The 25,036-nt window shown below is 44.3% G+C and overlaps 1 protein-coding gene across 3 annotated transcripts; it reads left to right on the top strand.

The window, feature by feature from the left end:
- Nucleotides 1–2,349: 2,349 nt before the first annotated feature.
- Nucleotides 2,350–24,381, top strand: IGSF8 (immunoglobulin superfamily member 8). 3 transcript variants are annotated; one of them, XM_033925512.1, is made up of 8 exons: nucleotides 2,350–2,635; nucleotides 2,894–2,954; nucleotides 5,540–5,914; nucleotides 8,595–9,050; nucleotides 9,198–9,620; nucleotides 10,266–10,670; nucleotides 11,276–11,417; nucleotides 22,327–24,381. In XM_033925512.1, the coding sequence occupies exons 2-7, from the start codon at nucleotides 2,918–2,920 to the stop codon at nucleotides 11,395–11,397; spliced, it is 1,818 nt and encodes a 605-aa protein (XP_033781403.1). In that variant the 5' UTR covers nucleotides 2,350–2,635; nucleotides 2,894–2,917; the 3' UTR covers nucleotides 11,398–11,417; nucleotides 22,327–24,381. The 3 variants fall into 3 exon arrangements, with proteins under 3 accessions (XP_033781403.1, XP_033781405.1, XP_033781404.1); XM_033925514.1 differs by having other exon boundaries at nucleotides 22,385–24,381; XM_033925513.1 differs by having other exon boundaries at nucleotides 2,353–2,463.
- Nucleotides 24,382–25,036: the final 655 nt, after the last annotated feature.

Consider the following 25,036-nt stretch of genomic DNA (forward strand, 5'->3'; position numbering starts at 1 on the left):
CAATATCGAATGCAGACTGTTTGAAAATTGCCTGCATTATTTTTACAAGCTAGAAATGGTATATATGGCAGAATAAAAGTCCATCAGTTCACTTTGCTGCAGTGGGGGGAATTTTTATGCCTTGTCACTACTGACACTGGTAAGAACTTACTTCGTTTAGTTATTTTTATGGACATGATAGCCAGAGTGCATTCTCATTTGGGAATCCAGAATTCCTCTCCTAGCACGGGCATGAGTGAAATCGGCAGTGCAAAATCCAGGGCAGCACCTGTGTGAGTCAGTAATTTATTATTGGGAGTCCTTCCTGATGCTCAGGGAAATGCTGACCTCTGCTGGTTGTTTGGAAATTTGACATAACTCTTCCTATTGCAGAATGTTTGTGGCTATTTTGAGGGACCTTTGACGGTCATAGAAACATAAAGGCCATAAGAAACTGTGGAACGCTGGGGAAACCCCAAGTAACTATATACAGACAATATACAATGTCTTCCAATTTACAATAGCTGGCAGAAAGGTCAGAGACCCAGCCTTCAAGTAGCAGGAGGTCCAGGCATGTGCATCGACAATGATGGATGGGGCGTTCAGCATACCATTCCTATCTACTGGAAAAAATATTATCAAGGTAAGAACCTAATCTTTTTTTCCAATGCAATAGGGATGGTATGCTGAACCAAGGGACATACCTAAGCAGTCCCAGGGACTGGGTGGGAGAGATAAGACTGCCTTCAAAACCGAGGCTCCAAAGGAGGAGTCCTCTTGAGCTGCTATGTTCACTCTATAAAAGTTGGTGAAAGTATGAAGAGAGACCAAGTCGCTGCCTGACAAATCTCATCCAGAGGAATGGTCCTGGCTTCAGCTCAGGAAGAGGCATTCCCTCTTGTCGAATGTGCTTAAAGCGTGAATGGAGGCTGCCTACCCCAGGCAATGTAGCAGGATGAAATAGCTGACCTGATCCATCTTGAAATGGTAGCTTTGGAAGCCGGCTTCCCCTTCTTAGCCGGATTCGTCAACACGAAGAGGTGGTCAGAGACTAAAGTCATTCCTAACCTCCAGGTAATGCAAGATAGCCCTCTGGACATCCAGCACCTTCAGGACTTTGTCCTCCTTCTTAGAACCCGAGGGCTGGAAAGCAAACTTTCTGGTTGATGTGAAACACTGACACCACTTTAGCAAGAAAGAGGAAACGGTCCTCAAGGAAACCCTGGCCTCTGTGATACTCAGGTTGGGCTTGCAGTTCAGAGATGCACCTCACAGAGTTGATGGCAATTAGAAACATCATCTTGATAGTCAAGTCCATTAGGGTGGCATCCGGTAAAGGTAGGGTTATCAGATTTTCTAAACAGAAAATCCAGACTCCTAGACCTGTCCAATTCCACCATCCCTACCCTGTTATGCCCCAGTCCCACCCCCAATCCTGCCCTAGCCCCATTCCAGTCCCAGCCCCACCCTGCTCTCATCGGAAGAGAGAAGAGAGTGCTGCATAAGTGCTCTCGCCCAAGGAACCACTCCTATCGTGGCCGCCATTGAGCCCAGGCCAGCGGAGACCGCTGCACCATGAGAGCTGAAATTTAGCTCCCAAGTTTCAGTCTGTGTGCCTCTGGAAGAAACACTCAGCCTTTCTGTGTCGAATCGGATACCCAGATACTCCAGGGTCTGAACGGGCAGCAGCTGGTTCTTCTTCGGGTTGACAATCCATCCCAGACTTTGAAGTGTCGTTAAGATGGACTGAACTGCTCTCTCTGCCCCCTTAGGAGGGGCCTTAAGCATCCTGGGCCAATCAGAGCATTAGGACCCTCCTGGGCCCAGGGCGGACCACCTCACGCCCCCCCCCCCCCCCCTTACTATGCTACTGTGTCCATGCATGCGCAGAGGCCCTCTAGACGCAGTCCAGAGGGGAAGAAAACATGAGGTTTGTGTAGGGGCGGGGCTCGGGCAGAACTGGGCAGGGCTAAGGGTGGAACAGGGCATGGCTTAGGGCAGAACAGGATGGGGCCAAGTGTCTATATTTTTTTAAAGAGGAAATCTGGTAACCCTACTTACGGTCAGGTTTTCAGGATCTCCCCAATGAGATGGATTTGCATGCACTGCCTCCTTGAGATGCAAATCTATCTCATGCATATTTATTGTGGATATCCTGAAAACCTGACCTGGCTCCGGCTCTCGAGGACCGGAAATGCCTACCCCTGTACTAGGGTTAGCAGATGTGCGGATTTACCGGGACATGTCCTCTTTTTAGGGTGACGTCACATTGCAGACTCCCTCCCGACCAAGGGTTAGGGGGCGTGGTGTGAGCAAAACAGGGCGGGGACGGGTGGGCCTGGGGGCGCATAAGTACCGTCTCTCTCAGGAAGGCTGGAAGAGTGAAGCGTTCCAAGCCTCGTTCCGAACCCAACGGCTTACGAGAGCGCAGCGGCACGAGGCTGGCTTTCTCTTCCGTTCGTCCCGTCGCTATGGAAACAGCGTGTGAGATGAAAGTGGGCGCGGCGGCGGCGGTTTTCGTCCCCCGAAATGGCCGTTTAAAAAATGTGAAAAACCTTCCTTTGCCGTTGAGGAGGGGCGGGAGAAAAAGCGCCCGTTGCTCCCTCCCGAGGACCTTCTCGAGCGGACGGAAAAGCCCCGCAAAAGCGCTTCCGCGGTAGGTGGAACCCGCTTAAGGCGTTTGATTTCCCGCGGGAACTCTTTTTCCCCGTCCCATTTCCTGCACCGGCCTCGACCACTCGGGAGGCTTGTGCGGACGAGGTCCCGCGGGGGCGGGGAAACATTGCACTCGTCGCCCGCCGCAGGGATGGGAGCCTTTTGGGCGGAAGTGGCAGGTCCCGAGCAACCGGGGGAAGGGCGGAAAGTGCCATTGGGCCCAAATCAGCTAATGCATTTCATGCTTTTCGTTTCACAGCGTTTGCATTTGAACGGTGCCAGGATGAAAGGCTTCGAGATCTTCTTGCTGCTGCACTTGGGTGAGATGAGATATTCCATTTCTTCCGGGAGGATGCAAAATCTTTGATGTGCATCTCTTATTGCACCTCGATGCTTATCCTTTCTTTCTTGTTCTAAATCTTTGTCTGATTGGATGTCGGCCATCATTTGAAGTTCCAAAAATGTCTGTACTTGTTTTATTCAGCTTGTTCTGAATATAGTTCCAGGTTTATTTATCATTTGATAGACCGTCTATCAAGAAATTTACACAAAATTGTTTAAACTTTAGCTGGACTTGTCTGAATTTTTTTTCCAGTAGCCAAGACACCCTTTTTCTAAGGGATGAGTTTAGGCTTGCCTCATCTTTTTGGTTTTCCCCTCTCCTAATACCGTTTGATATCTGTGGCTGATTTGAAATAAAATAAGCATAATGAACTGGGAGTAAATCAAAACCAGGAATTCCGAACTGGGCCTTTTCGCATCCTTGAATTCCACAACATATACGCAATACAGTTATAACAAACTTAAACCATATAAATAGTATAGGTCAATCGAGATAAATTCTGTATATGAAGAACTTGACATTTAACATTTAAATTCCATTTTGGAAGCAATTTCGTAACTGAGTGCTACAAGCTAGGCACCTAGATGCAGTGCAATTAGTGTTAAGTCTGTAATGGCACCTGGGGTGCCAAGATTCCATTGTAGAACACTACACTCCCCCCTCCCGATTCACGGTTTTAGGACTCGTGATTTTGATTATTTGTGATTTCCTAAAACCGGATTCACCCAGACCTCACATGGTGGTCTAGCGATCTTCCTATGCTCCTGCCCCGTGACCTGCATGGAGCAGGAGCGTAGGAAGATCGCTCCTGCCCCGAAAGACCGCTAGACCACCAGGTAAGGTCCTGGAGGGGGTGGGGCGGGGGTGGGTAAGAGTTGGCCTAAAAGGAGGAGTGTAGTGTAGGTTAAGATCCATGGCGCCTAACTTGTAGGCATGGTTAGGTGCAATTGTCAATCATCTGCTAGTCACCATTTATAGAATTACACCTAGTGGTGTCTAAGTGGTCTTAGGCATTGAATCCTTAGGTGCATTGCCATTTAGGCCAGAGATTTCTTGGCCTAAATGAATGCGCCTAAGTCAGTCTACGCCTAAACTCCACTCCAGGTCTGCCCTGAATCCACCCTAACCATGCCCCATGCCTACTTGCTGGTAGGCACCAACTGGCTAAATTAATTTATTTTTTATCTTTTTTTAATGGGGCTTTCAATTATCAGTGCCAATTAAGAAAATTAAATTAGGTGCCTTTTATAGACTCAGGGCCATGTGCTCACATTTTGACACACCCACTCACTCTATGCCAACAGTGGGTATAAAACCATGCATCTGAATGCATGTAAATGTTGGCCCTGTCCAATATCTTTCCCTGTGAATGCGCCCCTTGCTTTTATGCACTAAGGAGCCTTTTTCTAAGCACTATGTTTCTATGAGACTGTCCCACATGCATGAAGCCCAGATTTACTGTGGCATTAAAGATGTGCATTGTGAGGGGTTTTGTTTTTGCAGTTCATGCATTAATATTCCTATTAGCATGCAGCATCTGCAAAAAAAAAAAAAAAAAAAACCCAAAACAATACCATGTTTAGGAGGCACTAAGGCTAGGATGCTGAAAGTGGCACCATAATCAACATACACCTGAAAAAAACTGTGCCAGTTCTGTGTCACTCAGATTATGGTCCCATTTTCGGAATCGTGGCCTGCGTTGAAGGTAGGCGCCAGAAATGTAGGTCAGGATTTTCAGTGCCTACCTTCATTGTAGAATCACACTTAGCGGTGCCGAATGTCAACCCACACCCATAACTACACCTCTTTTGATGTTTGGCGCTGCTAGGCTTCTGCATAGACTCTATTTTGGAGCTGTGTTTTGTAGCATCTTGTGACGCCTACTTTTTTTCTTTTAATTGGATTTTAATGGCGCCATTAGTAGCCAATTAAAACAATTAACTTAGGCACAGGTAGAATGACTACCGGTTCCACTTTTAGAATCTGGGCCTTAGTGCTCCTGCGTTAATTCTGCATTATACATTTATTCCCTGGATTCTATATATGGTGCTCAACTTTGGGTGTGCTTCTGAGATGCACACACAAATAAACTGAATTATGAGCTCTGAGCCATCAATAATTAGGTGCTAAATGACCAATTATTTTGATGTGCTATTCTATAAGGGGGCGTTGCCATGGGCATGTCAGGGTGTTCTAAAAGTTGCATGTGGAATTATAGAAGGCTTCCAAATTGCACCTAAATTGGACACCAGTATTTACAGGATCGATGTGGCGGCCAAGCAGGATGCAGCCTTTGGTGCCTCTGTTTTGGCAGTGGGCTCATCAGTCCCACCCTTAATTTTCAGGATTCAAGTTTCAAGTTTTATTAGGATTTTATATACCGCCTATCAAGGTTATCTAAGCGGTTTTACAATCAGGTACTCAAGTAGAATTCCTTGCCAATGGAATTAAAGTGGTGTGCAGATATGAAGGATTTTAGAAAGCATTTTTGTTTGTGAATGTTATATGGTATACTGTTCAGAATTTAGCTTTAAACATTACACATTCTTTTGTTCTCTTCAGGCACTTGTCTGGCTCGTGAGGTCCATGTCCCTGATGGCCCCCTCTATCGTGTGGAAGGCACACCCATCTCAATTTCCTGCAACGTTTCAAATTATGAAGGGCCCTCTCTTCAGCATTTTGAATGGTTTGTTTACCGTCCCCGTGCACCAAACATTTCTATTGGTATTATTAGCACGAAAAACCCCCATTTCACTTATGCAGTATTTGAATCTCGTCGAAAAATTAAAGATGTGTACATTCACAGAGTTCGTGGTGACAGCGTGGAGCTCCATATAAAACGCCTGCTGCGCGAGGATTCTGGAACATATGAGTGTTACACCCCTACCACAGATAAAAAGGACAGCGGGACTTACAGTGATAAGGTGATGGTTAAAGGTAATTACTTGTAATTTATTCTTTTGTGCATTTATTTGGGAAGCTTCCCTCACATTTGCATTTCAGATATGTTTAATATACACATTTGAATGACTCTGTTCTACACATACTTTATCAAAAGGTACAGTGTACAACTGTTACAGTTTGCTGAGCTAATACTGATCTCTGGACCTTTACAAAGTAAATATTTTATTGGGCTAACACAAACTGTGGATGGCAGGAGAAGTGGGAAATAGATGGAAGTATTAAAATTGGCTTCAAACTTGAATACACATGAAACATAGCAAAGTAGTGGCTGAGGAGAGAGGGAGGGGAAGCCAGAGGGCTAAAATGGAATGGAGGAGTAGCCTATGGGTTTGTGCACGGCAGCAACTTGTGACCCTGGGAGAGTCACTTAAGTAACCCCCAAAGTGGCACACCCTAACCATTAGGAAATGCAGATTAAAGGTTTTGCATTTTGATGAACAATTAGATGTTTTCACATTTCTTCCTGTGCTTGTCTTGTGGTGAGAAATACTACAGTATTAAGTTCAAATGTCTTTCCAACATTGAAAGAGAACACAAATTTCACTGCTTAAAGATTGGAGTACTTATTTTTTTGTTTGTTACTGGAGGTACTAATTGGTAAATAATATGTCTCCACGAGTGATGCTATAACTTCAATATGACTAAACTGTAGAGAATCCGATAGCATAGAAGCTGGACATGGGCTCGGTTAAAGGCAGAGGTTTTTGGACCTCAGACGTCCTTGGTTAACTTTGGAGTTAACAATAATTTTGTTTAGATCTGGAGTCAGCCAACAAATATGCAGCAGTTGGTCAGCCAAAGTTATGCAGTAGAGGGGTGGGAGAGATGCCTGGATCTCTCAAGACAGATGGAGAGAGAGAGGGAGACAATAGGGGTGCCAATAGGGGTGGAGGAGAGAGGAAGACAAGTTGGACTCATGGAGGGACAGAGGGAGAGAGAGAGAGATGTTGGTTGGGGAAGGGAATGGGGTCCGGAGGAGAGGAAGCATGCAGGAGGCAGAAAGAAAGAAATATTGGATGCACAGTAAGAAGGAAATGCAACCAGAGACTCATGAAATCACCAGACAACAAAGGTAAGAAAAATAATTTTTTTTCCAAATTCTTTATTCATTTTTTCATCTTACAACAAGTACACAATATTACATCATTTAAAACTTTTACACATCACTTGAATTTCTTTCTATTGTCATTGTAAATACATAAATTTATTCCCTCCCCACCCACCCTTCCCACAAATATTTCAATCAAAAATATCATATAAATATTGTATTCTTATCTATTAATTAAACCTTTAAATAGAACTTTATACCATCCCCCCTCCCCCCCTATGTATAAATATACTGTCAGTGGAAAATGATTCATTACAATAATTTGTCAATGGCCCCCAGATCTTTTTAAAATTATTATAATTCCCTTTCTGTATAGCAATTATTCTTTCCATTTTGTAAATGTGGCACAACGAATTCCACCAGCTAAGATTATTGTAATTTTTCCAATTACTGGTGATATGTTGCATGGCAACTCCTGTCATAATCAATAGAAGTTTGTTATTGCTTGATGAAATTTGACTTTCAGTTTCTCATTGAGATACTGAACAGAATTGTATCATATGATAATGCTACATGGTTTTCTAATAAACAATTTATTTGAGACCAAATTGATTTCCAAAAGACCATGATACAGGGACAATAAAATATTAAATGATCTAGGGTCCCTGCTTCCAGATTACAATGCCAGCACCTATTAGACTTAGAGCTATCCAACCGGGGTCCAAAATTCTCTATGCAACAAAAAGAACCAAGTTTGTCTCATAGATGCGGACACTGTCCATCTCATTCGCCAAAACCAAATTCGTGGCCATTGAGACACAGAAATTTGATGCTTAATCTCAATGCTCCAAATGTCTCTAAGACCAGTCTTTGGTTTTTTATTCATAAATCCAGCTATCAATTTATACCACTGTGTGGCTTGGTGTCCCAAGAAATCCGCTTAAAAGCATAAGAACTCCAGACTATACTGATTATTGAGATTTTTCCATTCAGGGAACCCCTCCTGAATAGCCTGCTTCATTTGCAATCATCTAAAACTTTGTGATTTATTAAGGCCATATTTATATTGCAACTGTGAAAAATCAAGCAGTTTGCCATTTGAAATAACATCATCTAAACTCCGTATACCTGCAATAATCCAATAATTTATTTTCAATTTAGTGATCAAAATGTGTCAGTTTTGTAAATTTATATCTGCTGTCTATATTTGTCTATTTTTCTATAGTTGTTACTGATTGCATATTTTAAAGTCACCTGCCTTGACCTCTTTGAAAAAACCCCTGAATATAAATGATAATTAACATTTTATCTGCGTACAGTGTGCTTTGTGGGTTTAAAAAAAATTTTTGTGGTTACCATTATGTATTAATAAGATTATATTGTGTATATTTGAAAAATGGATGGAAGAAATTACCATTAATACTATTATTATGGTGGGGGCATTTGTTAGGCTTAGGGGGTACTTGGCTTGAAGAAGTAGGAATGAATCTGTAACCATCAAAATGATTGGATTCCAAGTGTTGAAGAAATATTCTTTTTTTCTGCCTTTTACCTGGTAGCTCTGATTCTGACCATGAATCTAAGGTTTTTCTTTCTATATTTTAGTTATTCCAGATCTGCTTCAGGTATCAGCACTCAAGGGCCGGCTTGCTTCCGTTTCTCCACCGCTTCTGATTATGACAGAGAGCGAAGAGCTGCAACTCAGCTGCACAGCATCGACTCAGTCCAAGCAACACACCCATCTCTCCGTCTCTTTTGATGTGTCTGCACCGGATACTCCAGTTGGGCCGGAGACCCTACAACGAATTATCGCAGTACAACGAGATTTTATCACAGAAGTTGGAGCCGTAAATTTGTTTGCTGACCGTTACGAGAATGGGGAGCTACACATAGAGAAAGCAGGCTACGACCACTACAAGATGGCAATCGGCAGTGTACATCCGGAAGATACGGGCACATACCATTGCACAGCTGCAGAATGGATCCAGGACCCTGATGGAAGTTGGCAAAAGATAACTGAGAAGCGCTCTGTGTTAGCTCAAGTTAACATTCTATCAATAGGTAAAGCTTTGGGATCATTAACTGTGCAATTGGTTGTATTGGTCTGAAGGGGGAAGTATATTCGGACTAAACTAGACATTATGCAGCTCAATTGAGCTTTTTACATTTACTTTTATTTGTAACTGATGTAGTTTTTTGTTCTTGCAGATGATCAGCTCAAAGTGTTAGCAAGTCCTACAGAGATCCATGTAAATACAGGTGACACCATTGAGTTCTTCTGTAATGTGACTGGCATCGTTTCACCATTGCCAGCTGCTATTTATTCTGTGGAATGGGAAATTTCCTCAGACCAGCATCCTCAAGGACAGCTAATGGCAGCATTGACTGTCGATGAAGCAGTTATCTTAGGTGAAGAGTATTCCAACCGTGAAATTGGCAACCGCCATATCTCCCTGGAGAAACTGAAAGCCTGGCCAGGATATTACCGCTTAAGAATCGATGCTGCTCAACCTGGAGACTTAGGGACATACAGATGCATAGTGAAAGTCTTCGTTCGGCACTCTAATTTGATCCTACAACAAGTGGCCAGACAGAATTCAGAGGGGCTGAAAGTTTTCTTGAAACCTGAAGGCAAGTCTCTCATTTAGCAAATGCCGCTTGGCTAGAAAGATGTGCGTGTCAATTTTTGAGTGTGCAACTAAAAAGTGGGCGTGGCACTTAAAATGGCGCAAGAATATATACCAGTAAATCCTTTGGCTGCTAGTCAATAAATAATGCCAAACTCGGAGCGCAAGTTTTAGAATAGCACTTGATGCTTATTTTGGGGGCACTGAAATTTGGATGCCATTTACGGAATCCAGCTCTGCATGATTTTTAGAAAACTGTGGATCTGCTCTGCTCGTCTTTTAATGCCAAATTTCAGCCTCTCTCTTCTGAAAGTTTGAGTATTTTAGAGAATAATTTCCTAACATATAATATCCCTACATAATATATTTTAGTTCTAGAAGGCAAGTTTTATGTTTACTCAAAGCTGCTGCAGAACTGTGATCCTCTCAAAGGGGAGGTGTCACTGGTGGAATGCATACTAGTGTTATATAAGTGGACACTATGTTTATGGCCTGTATACAGATAGTGTGTTGCACTTTCTCAATACTTCCCAATTCTTTTGTGATGTGTTGGGTTGTAGACACCATTTTTAGGCAGATTTAACTAAAATGTCAGGTTCATAGAGTTAACTTAAATAAAATTAGGGTTATGTTTCTTTCTGATCTGTAGCTGTGGTACTTCAGGCCTCTTCCCGGCTGGCTCTATCTTCAGTTTACCGTGGAGAAACAGCTGGGCTGCTGTGCAATATTACCTTGGAAACAATACAGACTGTACATGTGGCAGTCAGCTGGTGGGTAGAGCTGGCCGTGGATGAGCAAGAACCTAAAAGCCACCTGATAGCATCGGTGGATCGAGAAGGAGTGATGAAGCTGCCTAAGCGAGTAACTGGAAGAGAGGTGAGCATTGACAAGCTGGGACCTCTGTTATACAAGCTGCGCATGCATCAGCTGCAGCAAGAAGATGAAGGACAATACTACTGCACTGCTACTGCTTGGATCCAGTACCCGGACCAAAGCTGGTACAGCGCCACCTCGGCAAAATCGGAGACTGTCACTGTATATCCTTATGCACGGGGTAAGTTAAAGGATTTTCTTTGGTAATGCTATGGAGGATTTCTAAAACTAAGAAAATTTTGTAGAAACGGTGTTTATTATAGTATTGAATGTGAACTTTCAGCACTTTTATAATCTGGAATCGGAGAAGTTAAGAAAATGATTAGTACTATACAGTAAATAGTCCTCAGTGTGCTTAGTTGTTTTTTTTTTTAATTTTGTGGTTACCATTATAGATTATATTGGAAGAAATTGCATTACAATTAGTGCTATTATTATGGGGGTGGGGTCAGGGGCGGAGCCTGAGCAGGAGTATGCGGTTGATAATTGTTAGACTTAGGGGGTACTTGGCTTGAAGAAGTTGAGAAACGCTGCAATATGTGTTAGGCAGCAGATGCACTGAGCCACATGCGAGACTGCTTGGTCTACTGTCTTGCTTTATAGTCAAATGGAAAGTCATTTAGTTGGTGTTTATTCAAGTCTTGCTGTTGGCTTTACTATTCCTCATTTCACCTGATTTATTTTTCACCTTTTTATAGATCATTTTGAAGTCGATTTATCTAAATCAATTAACCTCACAGCTAGGAAAGGGTGGTTTTCATTACATGGTTTTCTTGTTTTTCCTAGCTATGGATCTCCTGTTCATCCCTCTTATTGTCGGACTAGCCAGCGCCCTTTTTGTTGGGATTATTATTATTGCCACAGTGACGTGTTGCTTCATGAGAAGCACGCAACGGCGAAAGAGGTAAAACAGAACCGAAGGAGAGAGGTATGTGGAATCTACTGCAGATTAAAACTCCTTCCTTGGCTTTCTGCGTGTGGTACGGGAACACAGTTGCCATTGCACCTAGTTCAGACTGCATGGAGCTGGATTCACAGATGACTCAAGTTAATTACCATATATACTCAAATATAAGTCAATCCAAATCTAAGACAAGGTACTATTTCTCCCCCCAAAAAGATTGACTCAAATATAAGACAGGGAAGGGGGAGGTTTAATATTCATGTGTCCTGCAAAGATCTTTGCCCTGCCCTCCCCTCACTTCCTCCCCTGCCAGGCTCTACACCCAGCCCTCCCCCCTCCCTCCCTGTCCTGCACTTTGTCCCCACTCCCTCCTGATGTCCTGCAGGCCTTCACTGGCCTTTTGTATGACATGGTAGGCTGGAACAGCAAGGATCCCTCCTGTCCTGGCCGAATCTGCCAATTTTTTTTACCTTCCCCTTCTTCCCCCCCCCCCCCCCCGCGTACCTTTTTGAATCCCTGGTGGTCCAGCAGTGTACCAGGCAGGAATGAACTCTCCGTGCTCCTGCCCCGTGCTGAGCTCCTCCCTGAATGGCTGCTCAAGTTCTTGCGGCCCAGCGGTTTACCAGGCATGACAGACCTTTCCCCACTCCTGCCTGGCGCTGAGCCACTCACTGAATGGCTACCGCAAATTCTCAATGAGTCCTGCAATAACTTGGGGCAGCCATTCAGTGAGCGGCTCAGCAGGTAAGAGCAAGGAAAAGTCACCCATGCCCAGTACACTGCTGGGCTGCAAGAACTCAAGGCGGCCATTCAGGGAGGGGCTCAACACAGAAAGCTCGCTCCTGCTCGGTACACTGCTGGACCACCTGGAATGCTCTTCCAGAGCCTGTTATAGGGGAAAACACCTTTCAGGGATTAAAGACAAGATTGGATAAGTTCCTACTGGAACAGAACATACGCAAGTAAGGCTAGAATCTAATAGGGCACTGGTCTTTGACATAAGGGCCGCCGCGTGAGCGGACTGCTGGGCACGATGGACCACTGGTCTGATCCAGCAGTGGCAATTCTTATGTTCTTATGATTCAAAAAGGTGCTTGAGGGAAGGTGGGAGGGAGGTAAAAAAAAAATAAAATGGTAGACAGCCGGGACAGGAAATAGGAGGGATCTCTCCTGTCTCAGCCACCCCACCAGGCCATACGGCAGCCCAGGCGGAGGCCTGCAGCAAGTCCGAGAAGGGAGTGGGTGGGTGGGCGGGCGATGGCCTGAATATAAGCCGAGACCCCCATTTTTAGGCCCCCATATCTCAGACTCAACATATTAACCAAACTTATATGGTAGATTAGTATTGTCCAAACAAAACAAGACTGTAGAAATCCAATGTTCTTGACGTACTTTAAAATACAAAATCCACATTTGTCCTAAAGGTACCCAACACGGGCTGTGTTTCGGCAAAATACGCCTTCTGTGTCCAGCGCTCAGATTTCATGCCTTTGACGGCTCCATTTAGGCTAGTTAAGCCTTTGATGTTATTCCATATTTGTAAAGATTATGTTATCAACATTTTGGATCCCTGAGGAAGGCTTGTTTTGCCGACACACAGCCCGTGTTGGGTCCCTCTATGACAAATGTGGATTTTGTATTTTAAAGTACGTCAAGAACATTGGCTTTCTTTAGATTGTCCTTTTTCTCCTGTGGAAATTTGGGTCATCTTTTCTTGTTGAGACTTTTGTAAATTTCCAGTAAATGTAATCCAGGTCCTCCAGGCCTGAATTTTATTATCGTACCATCAGCTTGTTTTGCTTCATGCTTTATTTTCTGTTTGTTTGTTTCTTGGTGTTTTGGGTTTTTGCTTGTTTGACTGCTTCTTGCTCAAACAGAAACAAAGCTGGGATCTACCACCATTAGCATAAGCCTTTATTTCATTTATTTATTATCCATCATTACAGAGTCTAGATAACCTAAATGGAATATGTCAAAACAGCCATAAAATAACATGCAAAATCATTAAAAAAGCAATGACTATAACACTTATAAACGGTTAAAATTTAGGCTCTTCTGACTTCTATCTACTAAAAGTGTAAATACAGTACTTGGGTATTTTCACCATGTTTCATATCTCAGCTATTCGGACCTAATCTGTCCTTGTAGTCATGATCTTGGCCCAGGTATCAAGCCAAGGTCTCCTTCCAGAATCCTGCAATAATGTGCTTTGAATTCAACCACTCACTGTTGCCCTTAAGCAGTGATTGCAGCTACTTCTCCTTCCAGCACTCTCAACTAACCCAGGAAGTGAAAGATTCAGCTTTAGGATTGAACTGGGAACTCTTTGTGTGGCAAATATTTTAATAGTATAAGCATAACTCTAGCTGTTACACCAGCACACCTGGTAGAAGAAGATGCAAGTTGGGGTAAAGCATTGTGGAAAGGTGTGACTTGTTTTTTCCCCTCCATCTTTGGCAAATTGGTTTACTTCTGTTTTAAACTGTAGCCAGCCATATGTCCAGTAAGGACTGCACTGTCCCTTTGTCCATCTTTTGTTGGAACACATTCTTGCAGTCCATGTGGCAAGGATATGGTGCCAAAGTTCTGTCCCAGAGGTGACCTTAAAGCATATGTGTAATGTTAAAATAATTATAACTTTATTGTAATCCTCTTTGGATAAAATGTTTTGATTCCAGCTGGCAGATGGCATCAGTGGAACAAACACTTTGAAATGCTGATATGATGATGAAACTCATACACTTTTTATTCTGAAAAAATATGGTGAATAATGTAATGCAGAGCAAACAAAAGAGAGAACTTAGGAGTCAAGTGACAGGAGAAAGAAGATGGGCCAATAAACAGGAGCGTGAGCACCATCTTCTTCCTTTTGTCCTTACAGATCAGTCATAGCCAGGGCTGAGATCTGGCACGCTGAGCTTTTATTTGCAACTATTTAGGGATTTTATCTTCATATTTTATAAACCCCTAACAACTCACATTATCCCAGGACAAGCAGACAGTCTATTCTCACATGTGGGTGATGTCATCCACGGAGCCTGAATGCGGACAACCTCGCAAGCAGACTTGCTTGAAGAAATTCGGAAGTTTCGAGTCTGCCACACTGCGCATGCGTGAGTGCCTTCCCACCCAGCACAGGGTGCGTCTTCTCATTTCTCAGTTTTCCGCAGAGCCGAGAAGTCCGTCTTTAATGCTCTGCGCTGAACTTCGTACCTTCTCTCACTGCGGCTTGTGTTTTATTTCTTTATTACCGTGTCGCTGTTTTCTTTCGGTCATTGGGTTTGTTTTTTTTTAAAGTTAAACTTTTTCGTCGAGTGACAGCGTGGCCTGTCACACGCCCTCAGCCTGCAGGCTTCGACTATGCGGCGGCTATTTTTCCTTCTATGTCCCGGCCGGTCACCGGGCTTTAAGAAGTGTAGCCAGTGCCAGCATGCGATATCCCTCACTGACCTACACTGTTGGTGCCTTCAGTTTTTGGGCTCTGACCACTGCCCGGAGTCGTGCGTTCGCTGTGCTACCCTTCAACCTCAAGCCCTCAAACGTTGTCGAGTTCAAGTGGAGAAGATTTTCAGTATGGAAACCCAGCCTTGACCTCCGACTCGGGGTGTCCTCCTGACCTCGACTCTCATCAGACTTTCCTCGTTTGGAACGTCCTTGACCTCGAGTAAATCTGCCAAGTCTTCTGAGCTTCCCTCAGGTCAGATACCTCAGCAGACAGTTCCAGCAGTGGTCCTCAAGCTACCTAAGCATCATTCCTCCAAGTCGAAGCATTCTTCCTCTTCATCCTCGGAGCCTTTAGCCTCAGCAAGTGGTCCAGTTTCAGACTCAGATCCACAATTGCAGGCTACCATCCAGACCATTTTAGAGCGGGAATTTGTTCAGTTACTGACCAAATATAGTTCTGCCTCAACTCTGCTTCCTGCAGTCCAGCCTGGGCACTCAGAAGTCTCACAAGAGGTCAAGTCCTTGCCTGTACCTCGAGCTGAATCTACACACTCTATGCAAGGAGTCCAGTTTTAAAAGGGTCTGGAATCTTCACACTCTATGCAAGGAGTCGAATCTTTGCGAGTGTCTCGTCAAGAATCCTCACACTCCTTACAAGGAGACGAGTCTTTGGGAGGGCTTCGAGATTCCTCGGTCCAAACCACTGAGTCTATGGGACTTCGATCTACAACTTCCAGCCCTATCTCCTTACATAAGGCATTGCCCATTTCGAGGCGAAGTCTCCTCGACCTCACATGAGACCTGCTTCCAGGCAGCACTCTCATCGCCAGTCGAGGCACCCATCGAGGCGCAGGTCCTCTTCAAGAGAGCAGCCTTCCTCGTCCAGGTGTTCCAGCTCTTCGAGGCCTCCAACTCCTTGATCCAGGACACCAATAGCAGAATCTGAGGGGCTCCGCTTCTCCCAGTGCCTCGTCCCAGTCTGCTTATTCACTGGGATACCAATACTCCAGAGAGGCCTCACCTTCGTTTTCCACTTGAGGCGCCTTGAGGTCATCGAGTCCCTCTCGAGGTCATCCTTTTGTGGATCAATTGTCCTTTTCTTCCTTCCTCCGTCAAATGGCTGAGGACTTGGATCTTAAATTGGACTCATCTGACATATCTCACTTGGAAAGTGGTGTTTCTCATTGCCCTCACATCTGCTTGAAGAGTCGGTGAGCTGCAAGCTTTAGTTGCTGATCCACCTTTCACAGTTTTCCATCCTGACAAGGTGGTCCTCCGTACTCATCCTAAATTCTTACCTAAAGTGGTTTCAGAATTCAGATCTTCATACCCTGGACTGTAAGCGTGCTTTGGCCTTCTACGTAGAATGCACCAAATCACACAGATCTGCTCCTCAACTTTTTGTCTCCTTCGATCCAAACAAGTTGGTACATCCGATTTCTAAGCGAACCATCTCCAACTTGGATGGCTGCTTGTATCTCTTTCTGCTATGCTCTGGCTGGACTGCATCTACAGAGTCGAGTCACAGCCCACAAAGTCAGAGCCATGGCGGCTTCAATGGCTTTCCTCAGATCCACTCCTATAGAGGAAATTTGCAAAGCTACCACCTGGTCCTCGGTTCATACTTTCACCTCTCATTATTGTCCAGACGGGATGGCCATTTTGGCCAGGCAATATTACAAAATTTATTCTCCTGAATTGCCAACACTCGCACCATCCCATTCTGGTTAGCTTGGAGGTCACCCACATGTGAGAATAGGCTGCCTGCTTGTCCTAGGATAAAGTACAGTTACTTATCGTAACGGGTGTTATCCAGAAATAGCAGGCTGCTATTCTCACAACCCACCCACCTCCCTGGGTTGGCTTCTCTGCTAGTTATCTGAACTGAGGAGACGCACCCTGTGCTGGGCGGGAAGGCACTCGTGCATGCGCGGTGCGGCAGGCTCGAAACCTGAGTTTCTTCAAGCAAGCCCAGATGGATGACGTCACTCACATGTGAGAATAGCTGCCTGCTGTCCATGGAAACACCTGTTACGGTAAGTAACTGTGCTTTCTGGTATGTCGCTTCCGGATTCTATACTTGAAGTGTTTAATCCATAGCCGCGATCCAGTGCCTGCAGAAATCCAACACTTTTCTCATCATGTGCTCCTCCTCCTACTTTGCAAGAGACAGAGCTACCTATAGCTTTTTGGGCAGCCAACAGTGAATTCCACAGTGGCACAGGTTACCCTCCCTAGCATTGGAGGTGTGATGCTCAGACTCCCAGGATTGCAGAGTGGCCATTATCTTAAAACAAAAAAAATGAAATGAAAAACTTTTGAAGTGGCTTCTTCAGGTATCAAAGCTGCAGCAGCCTCCTTTGCAGCACGTGCATGTTGCTCAAGATTGCACTGGGTGCCCTCTGCAACTGTGAATTCCTGTACCCACCTGATGATGGGAGGTATGGATTATGTGGCGGATGCCCTCGTATGCAAGTTCTCAGTACTGTATCAGCTTATGCACCAGACTCTTTGGATTTTTCATTGGGCAGGTGATTCTGTCCCTAAGGCGACTCTGCGCAGTCTCCCCTTCCAGGGTCAGCTACCAGTGTGGCATTTTTTGCTAGGGTCTCTTGGGCTCTTCGTCTCAAAAATATTCCCTGGGATTCAGTCATCTTTTTCCGGACATCCACGTGTGTCAGGTTCCTGTCCCAGAGTGGCACCTAAAAAGTTGCAATGATACTGGAAGTCCAGTGGCACTTCCTCATATTGGGGGTTGTCCCTCAAGTGGATGCTGACCATCATTTAGGAAGGGCAGAAAATTGATTTCTTTCACCTCCCTCCAGAACTATTTCTAGACTCCCCGACAGATCGACCGGAGAAGGAGTCAAAGGTTTATGCTACCCTGCAGCATCATTTTGTCATCCGTGAGATGGAGCCCATCCCAGAAGAAGAATTGGACTTTGGCAGATACTCCTTCTACTTCGTTGTGCCATAGAACCGATCAGAGGGATGGAGACCAATTCTGGAACTCGTCAGTCAACCGCTTCTTGCACCTTCGAATGTAAATGGTGCATATGGTCATAGCTGCCGTTGCTCCAGTGGAATTCCTGGTATCCTTGGATATTCTGTTCTACCCAGATCATTGAAGGTTTTTCAGGTTCTAAAGCAGCATTTCCAGTTTGCAGCTCTGCCAAGTAGCCTTCCTTCACAGGATGGGTGGCAGATCCATCCTTATCTGGACGAGTGGCTCTATCTCAAGTTTTAAGTTCAAGGTTCAAGTTTGTTGGGTGCTTGGTTATTGGGGCCCTCTAACGGGATTATCTAAACAGTTTACAATAAGATCATTAATAAATATATAAAATCAAGGCTCTGAACTAACATGAGACTAAGAGGAAGGTGGGGAAGGAATACATAATTACAGCAAGATTAAAAAGAAAAAAAGAGGAAGGGGAAGAACACAATTGGAGGGGATATACTTGTTTAGATTAGTTTGTCATCCTTGATCAAAATGATCAGTGTTAAGTGTTGAAAGCATCTTTAAATAAGAATGTTTTGAGTTTAGATTTAAATTTTGTTAATGAAGCCTGAGGTCTAAGGGCAGAGCATTCCACAGCTATAGAGCCATAACTGAAAAAAATTTTGGAGGGAGTAATGTCGTATAATATTTCTCATATAGAAGTGATTAGCAAGAGATTCTGTGCATTAGATCGCAGCATTCTCATTGACTGATCAGGGATAAGGATTTTGTCAATAAAACCTGGAGTGTTTGATTCTAGTTTTGAAGGTAAGAAGAAGAATTTTATAAGTGATGCAACAGGAGTGTGAGCAAGCAGTGAAGATGGTAGTGTCTCTCAGATGCAACACTTAGACTGGATTGTCATCTTCAAGAAGAGTCAACTGATGCCATCACAGACTTTGGGATGTCTTGAGGATTCACGCTACAGAGATGCGTTTTTCTTCCTGAGCCCCGCAGACAGAAGCTTTTGAAACAGATCTTGAATCGCCTGGTGCTCCCAGTTCCCATGGCCGTAGAGGTGGTGCCTGGGGCCAGAGCGCACATGCATCCTCTACAGGAGTCGCTTCTCTCTTGGTGGTCCTTGCAATGTCATCCTCTTTAGATGCTGCTCCCCTGGGCAGAGCCAACTTGAAGTGGTCTGCGCTGGTGGATCCAGGGAGAGGCTGTCTGGCAGGGCAAGCCTCTTCGGATCGAGGAGTGGACCACTACCATGACAAATGCCAGCCTAAAGAGCTGGGGAGCTCACTGCAAACATCGCTCCATTCAGGGGCAGTGAACTTCTTCTCAGAAGCATTGGTCCATCAATCATCTGGACTTTTGAGCTATACGTCTGGCGTTAAAGACTCTACAGAACACTCTGGAAGGAAATGCAGTGCGTGTGTTTTCAGACAATGCCATAGCAGTGGCGTATGTGAATCTCCTGGGGGAACAAAGAGCGCTTCCTTAGACCAGGAAACTCGACTGCTGTTCTGCTGGGAAGATGTGCATCTTCTGGCCCTCGCTGCAGCACACGTGGCCAGGGTCGAACATGTGCAAACAGATTTCTTCAGTCAACAAGTCCTGCTCCCAAAGAGTGTTCCATTTCATAGCACAGTGCTGGGGCAAGCCACAGATGGACTGAGGGCTTCAGGCAAGAACTTGAAAACCAGGTGCTTCTTCAGTCAAAGGACAGATCTAGGAAGCTTGGTGCCTAGATGCTTTAGTTCAGCCCTGGCCAGTTTACGAGTTTATGTACTTCCTCTGTGACCTTTGGTTTGGAGAGTCACTTGCAGGATAGTGCTACCTCCAGGATTAGTGATCCTAGTGACTCCAGATTGGTCTCGCTGGCCTTGATATGCGGATCTGGTCCATCTTCAATGAGACAGTTAACTCGAGCTCCCCTTTCATCATGTCCTACTCAGGGTCTGGTTCCCATGGAGAACCCACAGCGGTTTGGTCTTTCAGCATGGCTCTTGGTCGCTTAAGATTTTTTGATGTGGTCATCTCAATGCTTTTGAGGTTCAAGAAATTCTCTATTATGGCTTCTTGTGCCAAGGCCTGGAAAGCCTTGCAGCAATGGTGTGCCAGAGAAAAGGTGAGGGCTCCTATTCTGGTGGTTCTGGCTTTTCTTCAGGTTTTAGATAAAGGTTTGGCGGTGGCCTCCCTTAAAGTTCAAGGGGCTGGTCTTTCATATTTTCAAGCGCACAGTGGTTCGATTTTGATGACGGCCCATCTGGATGTGACCAGATTTCTCAGGGGCATTTCACTTGCATCCTCCATTGCATCAGCCTTTTCCTACATGGAATCTTAATGTTCCACAAGGTCTTGTGGAAGTCCTGTGCGAGTCACTGAAGGATGCTATGCTTTTGAATCTGATGATCAAGACTGTTTTTCTAGTGGCTTATTGTATTTTAGAGCTTCAGGCTCTTCCATGTAGGGAGCCTTTTCTGCACATAACGGACTTGGGGGTTATTCTCCATATGGTCCTTTCCTTTCTGCCAAATGTGGTTTCTGATTTTTCATGTCAACCAAGAGATTCATTTACCTGTCTTCCACTCGACAGGACAGGATCAGTGCGAAAGGATCAGATCTTGAGCAAAGTGGAGAGTGCTTCTCCACTATTTGGAGACAACTGATGATTTTTGCCTTTCAGATCATCTTTTTGTCCTGTCGGCCCAGCCTTTTCGAGACAGGCCAGCTTCTCAGGCTTCTATCACCCTTTGGATCCATGTGGACATTTCATCGACTTTCATTGCCCGTGGCAAGCAGCCGCCAGTTTCTCTCAAGGTCCACTCGACTAGGAGTGTTGCAGCATCATGATCGAGCTGTTCCACCAGATGAAATTTGCAGTGCGGCTACTTGGTCTTCTCTTCATACCTTTACAAGGTTTTATTGAGTGGATGTGGTGGCATGTTCTGACACCACCTCAGTGTTGAAGGCATGCTCTTCTGTCCCTCCCTAGATGATGCAATTGCTTTGATATGTCCAGAAGGGACATACGAGCATGAAAGATTAGGTTGTTACCTTCGATAATCTTCTTTCTGGCAGTCACTGGAGGATTCTATATGACCTGTCATCTCAGTATAGTCTCAGTTTTCCTCCTTATAGGCTGGTGGGGATTTCACTCTTATGCGAGTACAATTGTTACAGATGACAGGTTTCCAGTGGGTGCTGATTACACACTGCAGGTTAGTTCTACATGTTGCCTGTTGGCTGTTTATTTATGATGTTTTTTATGTCTAATGGAACAGACCTTACTTATGTTTCTGGGGAGATTTCCCCATGCCTCCTCCTTTTGTTACTGCCTTGTTCCAGTGGCTTTTTTGACAAAACTATAGGTGGCTCTGTCTCTCTCTCGGTAGTAGTAGGAGCACATGGTGAGAAAAGTGTTGGATCTTTGCAGACACTGAATTGCGGCTACGGATTGAACATCTCAAGTATAGAATCCTCCAGGGAATACCAGAAAGATTACCGAAGGAAGGAACCTAACTTTCATTATTCCAGTCATTGCAGTGACAGTTCTCAGCAGGAGACCATGCATCTGAGGGCCTTCCCAAAACTTGCAACCATGGCATTAAATCTGGTCACTGACTTTTACCATTGAACAATGCCCATGATTTGTCTTTACAAGGGGCCATAAGGGGTAGATTCTGCAAACGGTGCCCTTCTGCCACCTAACTTAATTATTTTAATTGGTTTAATGAGCGCACTAATTGACTGTGCCAATTAAAATCTCATAAGAACAGCGGAATCATGTCTACAGAGTTGCCTAGTGGCACCTAAGGTATGGTTTTGGCTGGAAATGACCATAGGCATCATTAGACGTGATTCTCTGTCTATGGTAGGTGCCGGTAATGTAGGCCTTTAAAACCCTGGCCTTCATTACCAGCACTTACCTTTAACAGGAGCCGCGATTCTACAAATGGGCTATAGAATGATTGACATGCAGTTGGCACTGTTTTGGTAAGCAGCAGCTGATTTCGGTGTCGTTTGCAGAATCTGGCCCTAAGTGCTGCTTCCGTATCATCGATGGCTAGCAGGGAATTGAACTCGCATTCCTCCACACTAAGCTGGCCTGACAATTTTATAGCTTAAAGAAAATAAGTAGCTGCCTGGATAACTAATGCTAACCAGGACCGTACTCAGATTTTGAATGATATTATTCAAAGAATGTCTTGGAAAATCTCTGTCGAACTGCCCATACACTATCATCAGGGCAGTAGGGGCCAGAGCAAGGAATTATCCAGAGAGCACTGAATATTATCATTCTCCGGATAATTCCCAGATATTCCATGTAGGCAAATACTCAGATATTGATGCTGAATACACAGATATAATTTGCCTGTGAAGCCAACAACATAAATGCTGACTGCCATAGTTGAATTTTGGAGGGGAGGGGGATTTAAATGTTGTCACTGCCTCTTTGGCATTTTGCAAGGAAGAAATTGTACCTTGCTTTTGGCAAGGTTAAGGTAATACTACAAATTAATTTACATTATTTTCTTTCCACAGGATGCAATTTCATGTCCGTCTTCTCTAGCCCACTGGATTTCCCTTTTTTTTATAACAGGCATCCATTCTCTCTTCTTCTAAACCTCCGAAAATTCCTCCAACTCTTTCAGATTAGACAATAAGTACTGTAGTTTTGAAAGAACGAATATTGTTAAAAGTTTTGAAAATCTTGCAAAATTGCTCTTATCCATAATTTGTTATGGAAGGAGGAGTGTAACCTGGAAATCGTGGTGCTGAGCTCTGAACTTAAGAAGAAAGACACAAAAGAGACAAGAGAAAGCATTGAATCATTTCCCAAAGACTCTTACTTTTAACTGAACATTTTTAAATATGAAAGAAATTAAAACCACTCTCTGGATGGAAAATTGTTCCTTGTCCTGCTCTATTCATGAAGCCTCTCTTGTGATCTCATAATACACAAGCACACACTTTTGGATCTAGCTGTGCTAGTAAAATGATACATTTGATTCTGGTCCGATGGTCCTGGTGTGATTTCTTTCCATGCTCATGGACACCACAGATCTGGAGCTAGAACTCTGCCAGTGGCACACACAATGCTTTTTCCTGAAGGCCCATATACAATTTAAGAATTAACTCTTATTTATAACCTCTGCTGTTTTACACATGTGTTAGAGTACAGTAGCACGCAATAAGGCTACCTCAGAACAATTTGTGAGGTTACAATACAAAGTGCCATGCCAGAGGGGGGGGTGTCCCCTTTTCCATTGACACTTCTTGGTATTAGACTTTAGGCTACAGCCAGAAGCCAATCCATGGCGAATTGGAGGCAGAGTTTGCTTTAAGATGCTGAAAGTACAAGCAGGAGGTGGGGCTGTCTCTTTCTGAAGCTGATCCAAAGCAGCAAAAGTCCTTCTTCCCAGTCTGCATGGAAACTGCCACCACAAAGCTGAAGCAAGTCTGTAGGAGCTACCACTGGAGAAATGGGAGGGGCTTGGGATGTAAGGCAGCGATTCTTCATTCTAAGATCAACCTATAGGGAAGAAAGGAGTTGAGAGAGAGTTTGCCACTTGGTAGAGGAAAGGTGAGTAGGTGAAGAGAGAGAAGAATGCTATGGAGAAGGGAGGGAGAAGCTGCTGAGCACTCTGAGGAAAGGAGAAAGTGGAGAAGTCGCCTAGTGGTTAAAGCAGTGAAGCTGGAGTTCAAATCTCACTTTTCCCACCGACACCGCCTTGTGACTATGGGCCAGCTCTGACTACTGCTTCATCTGCTTGCAATGAATTTACTGATATCTGCCTCTTTGTCATAACTGGAAAGACAAAGCCTGGCGTAGCAATGAATGCCACAGTTCATGGCTGCAGAGTAAATCTGTGACTGATGGCAGCAGCAGAGAGAGATAAAAACTGTAAAAGTATCCGACTTAAGAAATGGGAGAAATCTCATTACTGGAAGGATTCGAGCTCTTTTCATGTGTATCTATGTTCATAACCCCGTCTGGCTATTGGATTGGGCAGTTTTAGACATCAAACCTATAGCAAGTTATTTGAACCATGCTGCCACACTTCTGAATGTGTAATATTTTCTTCTTTAATTCTGCTTATATATTTGTTTCCTTGAAAGTTTCTTAGAATGTGTTATGGTTGCTGTGTTAGTCTTTTTTTTTTAGAAATAAGGTTCCCAGGACAAGTTGTAGATGAGCCTTTATTGGACGGATATAATGTCTGTGATTAGCTTTCAAGGGCTGTTCTGAGCTGTTATCTTGATGAATGGAGCAAAACTGGTCACAGCTGTATTGAATTAGTCCTCTAATGTGGTCCTACTTTACAATGTGTTGGTTGACCCTTTGGACATCTTTTGCATGGCAGTATTGTGATTTCTGGGCACCCACCTCTTCAAAATTTAATCAGAGTGTTTGATTTATGCAGTTGTCATGGGTTTAAATTCAACACAAAAGACCATTTATATAATCAGCTGAAATTCACCAAATGCTTTTGTGATCACAGTTTCTATGGATGCTCTGAAACCTTTATTTGAATTCTTTTTTCATTTTACATCTTACAAGTGTATCATAAAATAATAAAATTTGAACTTATACAATATCACTTGATTCTCTATCAATTTAACTTAAATCATAATATTCCCATGATGCACTGGGAAGGCCCACCATTTTGGTGAAGGCGGGCCTGCCAGCCGGAAGCTGAAAGGGTCCCTCCGGCTGGCCAACTACAAAAGGTTGGGTGGGCTAGGTGGGTGGGTTCTGGCTGGGGTGGGGGGTCAGGCGGCCTACCTGGGGGGAGTTGCCGGCGATGCTTGCGGGGGATCGTGGCAAGAGGAATTGGGCATCCTCCTGCTGTGGAAAGTTGTAGTGGATTGTGGCAGGTTTGGGCAGGAGGGACTGGGTATCCTTCTTACTGGTGCTTATGACAGACACCGGTTAGAGAAACGTGGTTTTAGGCAAAGGACTGGTCTCTCCCAAGCCTAAAAGGTCTTGTTTTAGGCGTTTGGGATTTGGGCAATTTTTTTTAAGAATAGGGCTTAAAGGTAGACATAGTGGCTGTCTGGGCGATGAAACGCCATTCTCGATTAAAAACAAACAAACACATTTTGGATGTTTTTTTTGAGAATGGACATTGCCCTGCTACCTACTTTGGGTGCCTAGGGCCTTAGGCCAAAAAGAGACTTTTTATTATGCCCCTCTAATTGTATTACCATAAGCTTTCCTACCATAGCTTTTCAGTGACTTTCAAAGGTA

Source organism: Geotrypetes seraphini, chromosome 16 (assembly GCF_902459505.1).
Source record: "Geotrypetes seraphini chromosome 16, aGeoSer1.1, whole genome shotgun sequence".
NCBI lineage: Eukaryota > Metazoa > Chordata > Amphibia > Gymnophiona > Dermophiidae > Geotrypetes > Geotrypetes seraphini.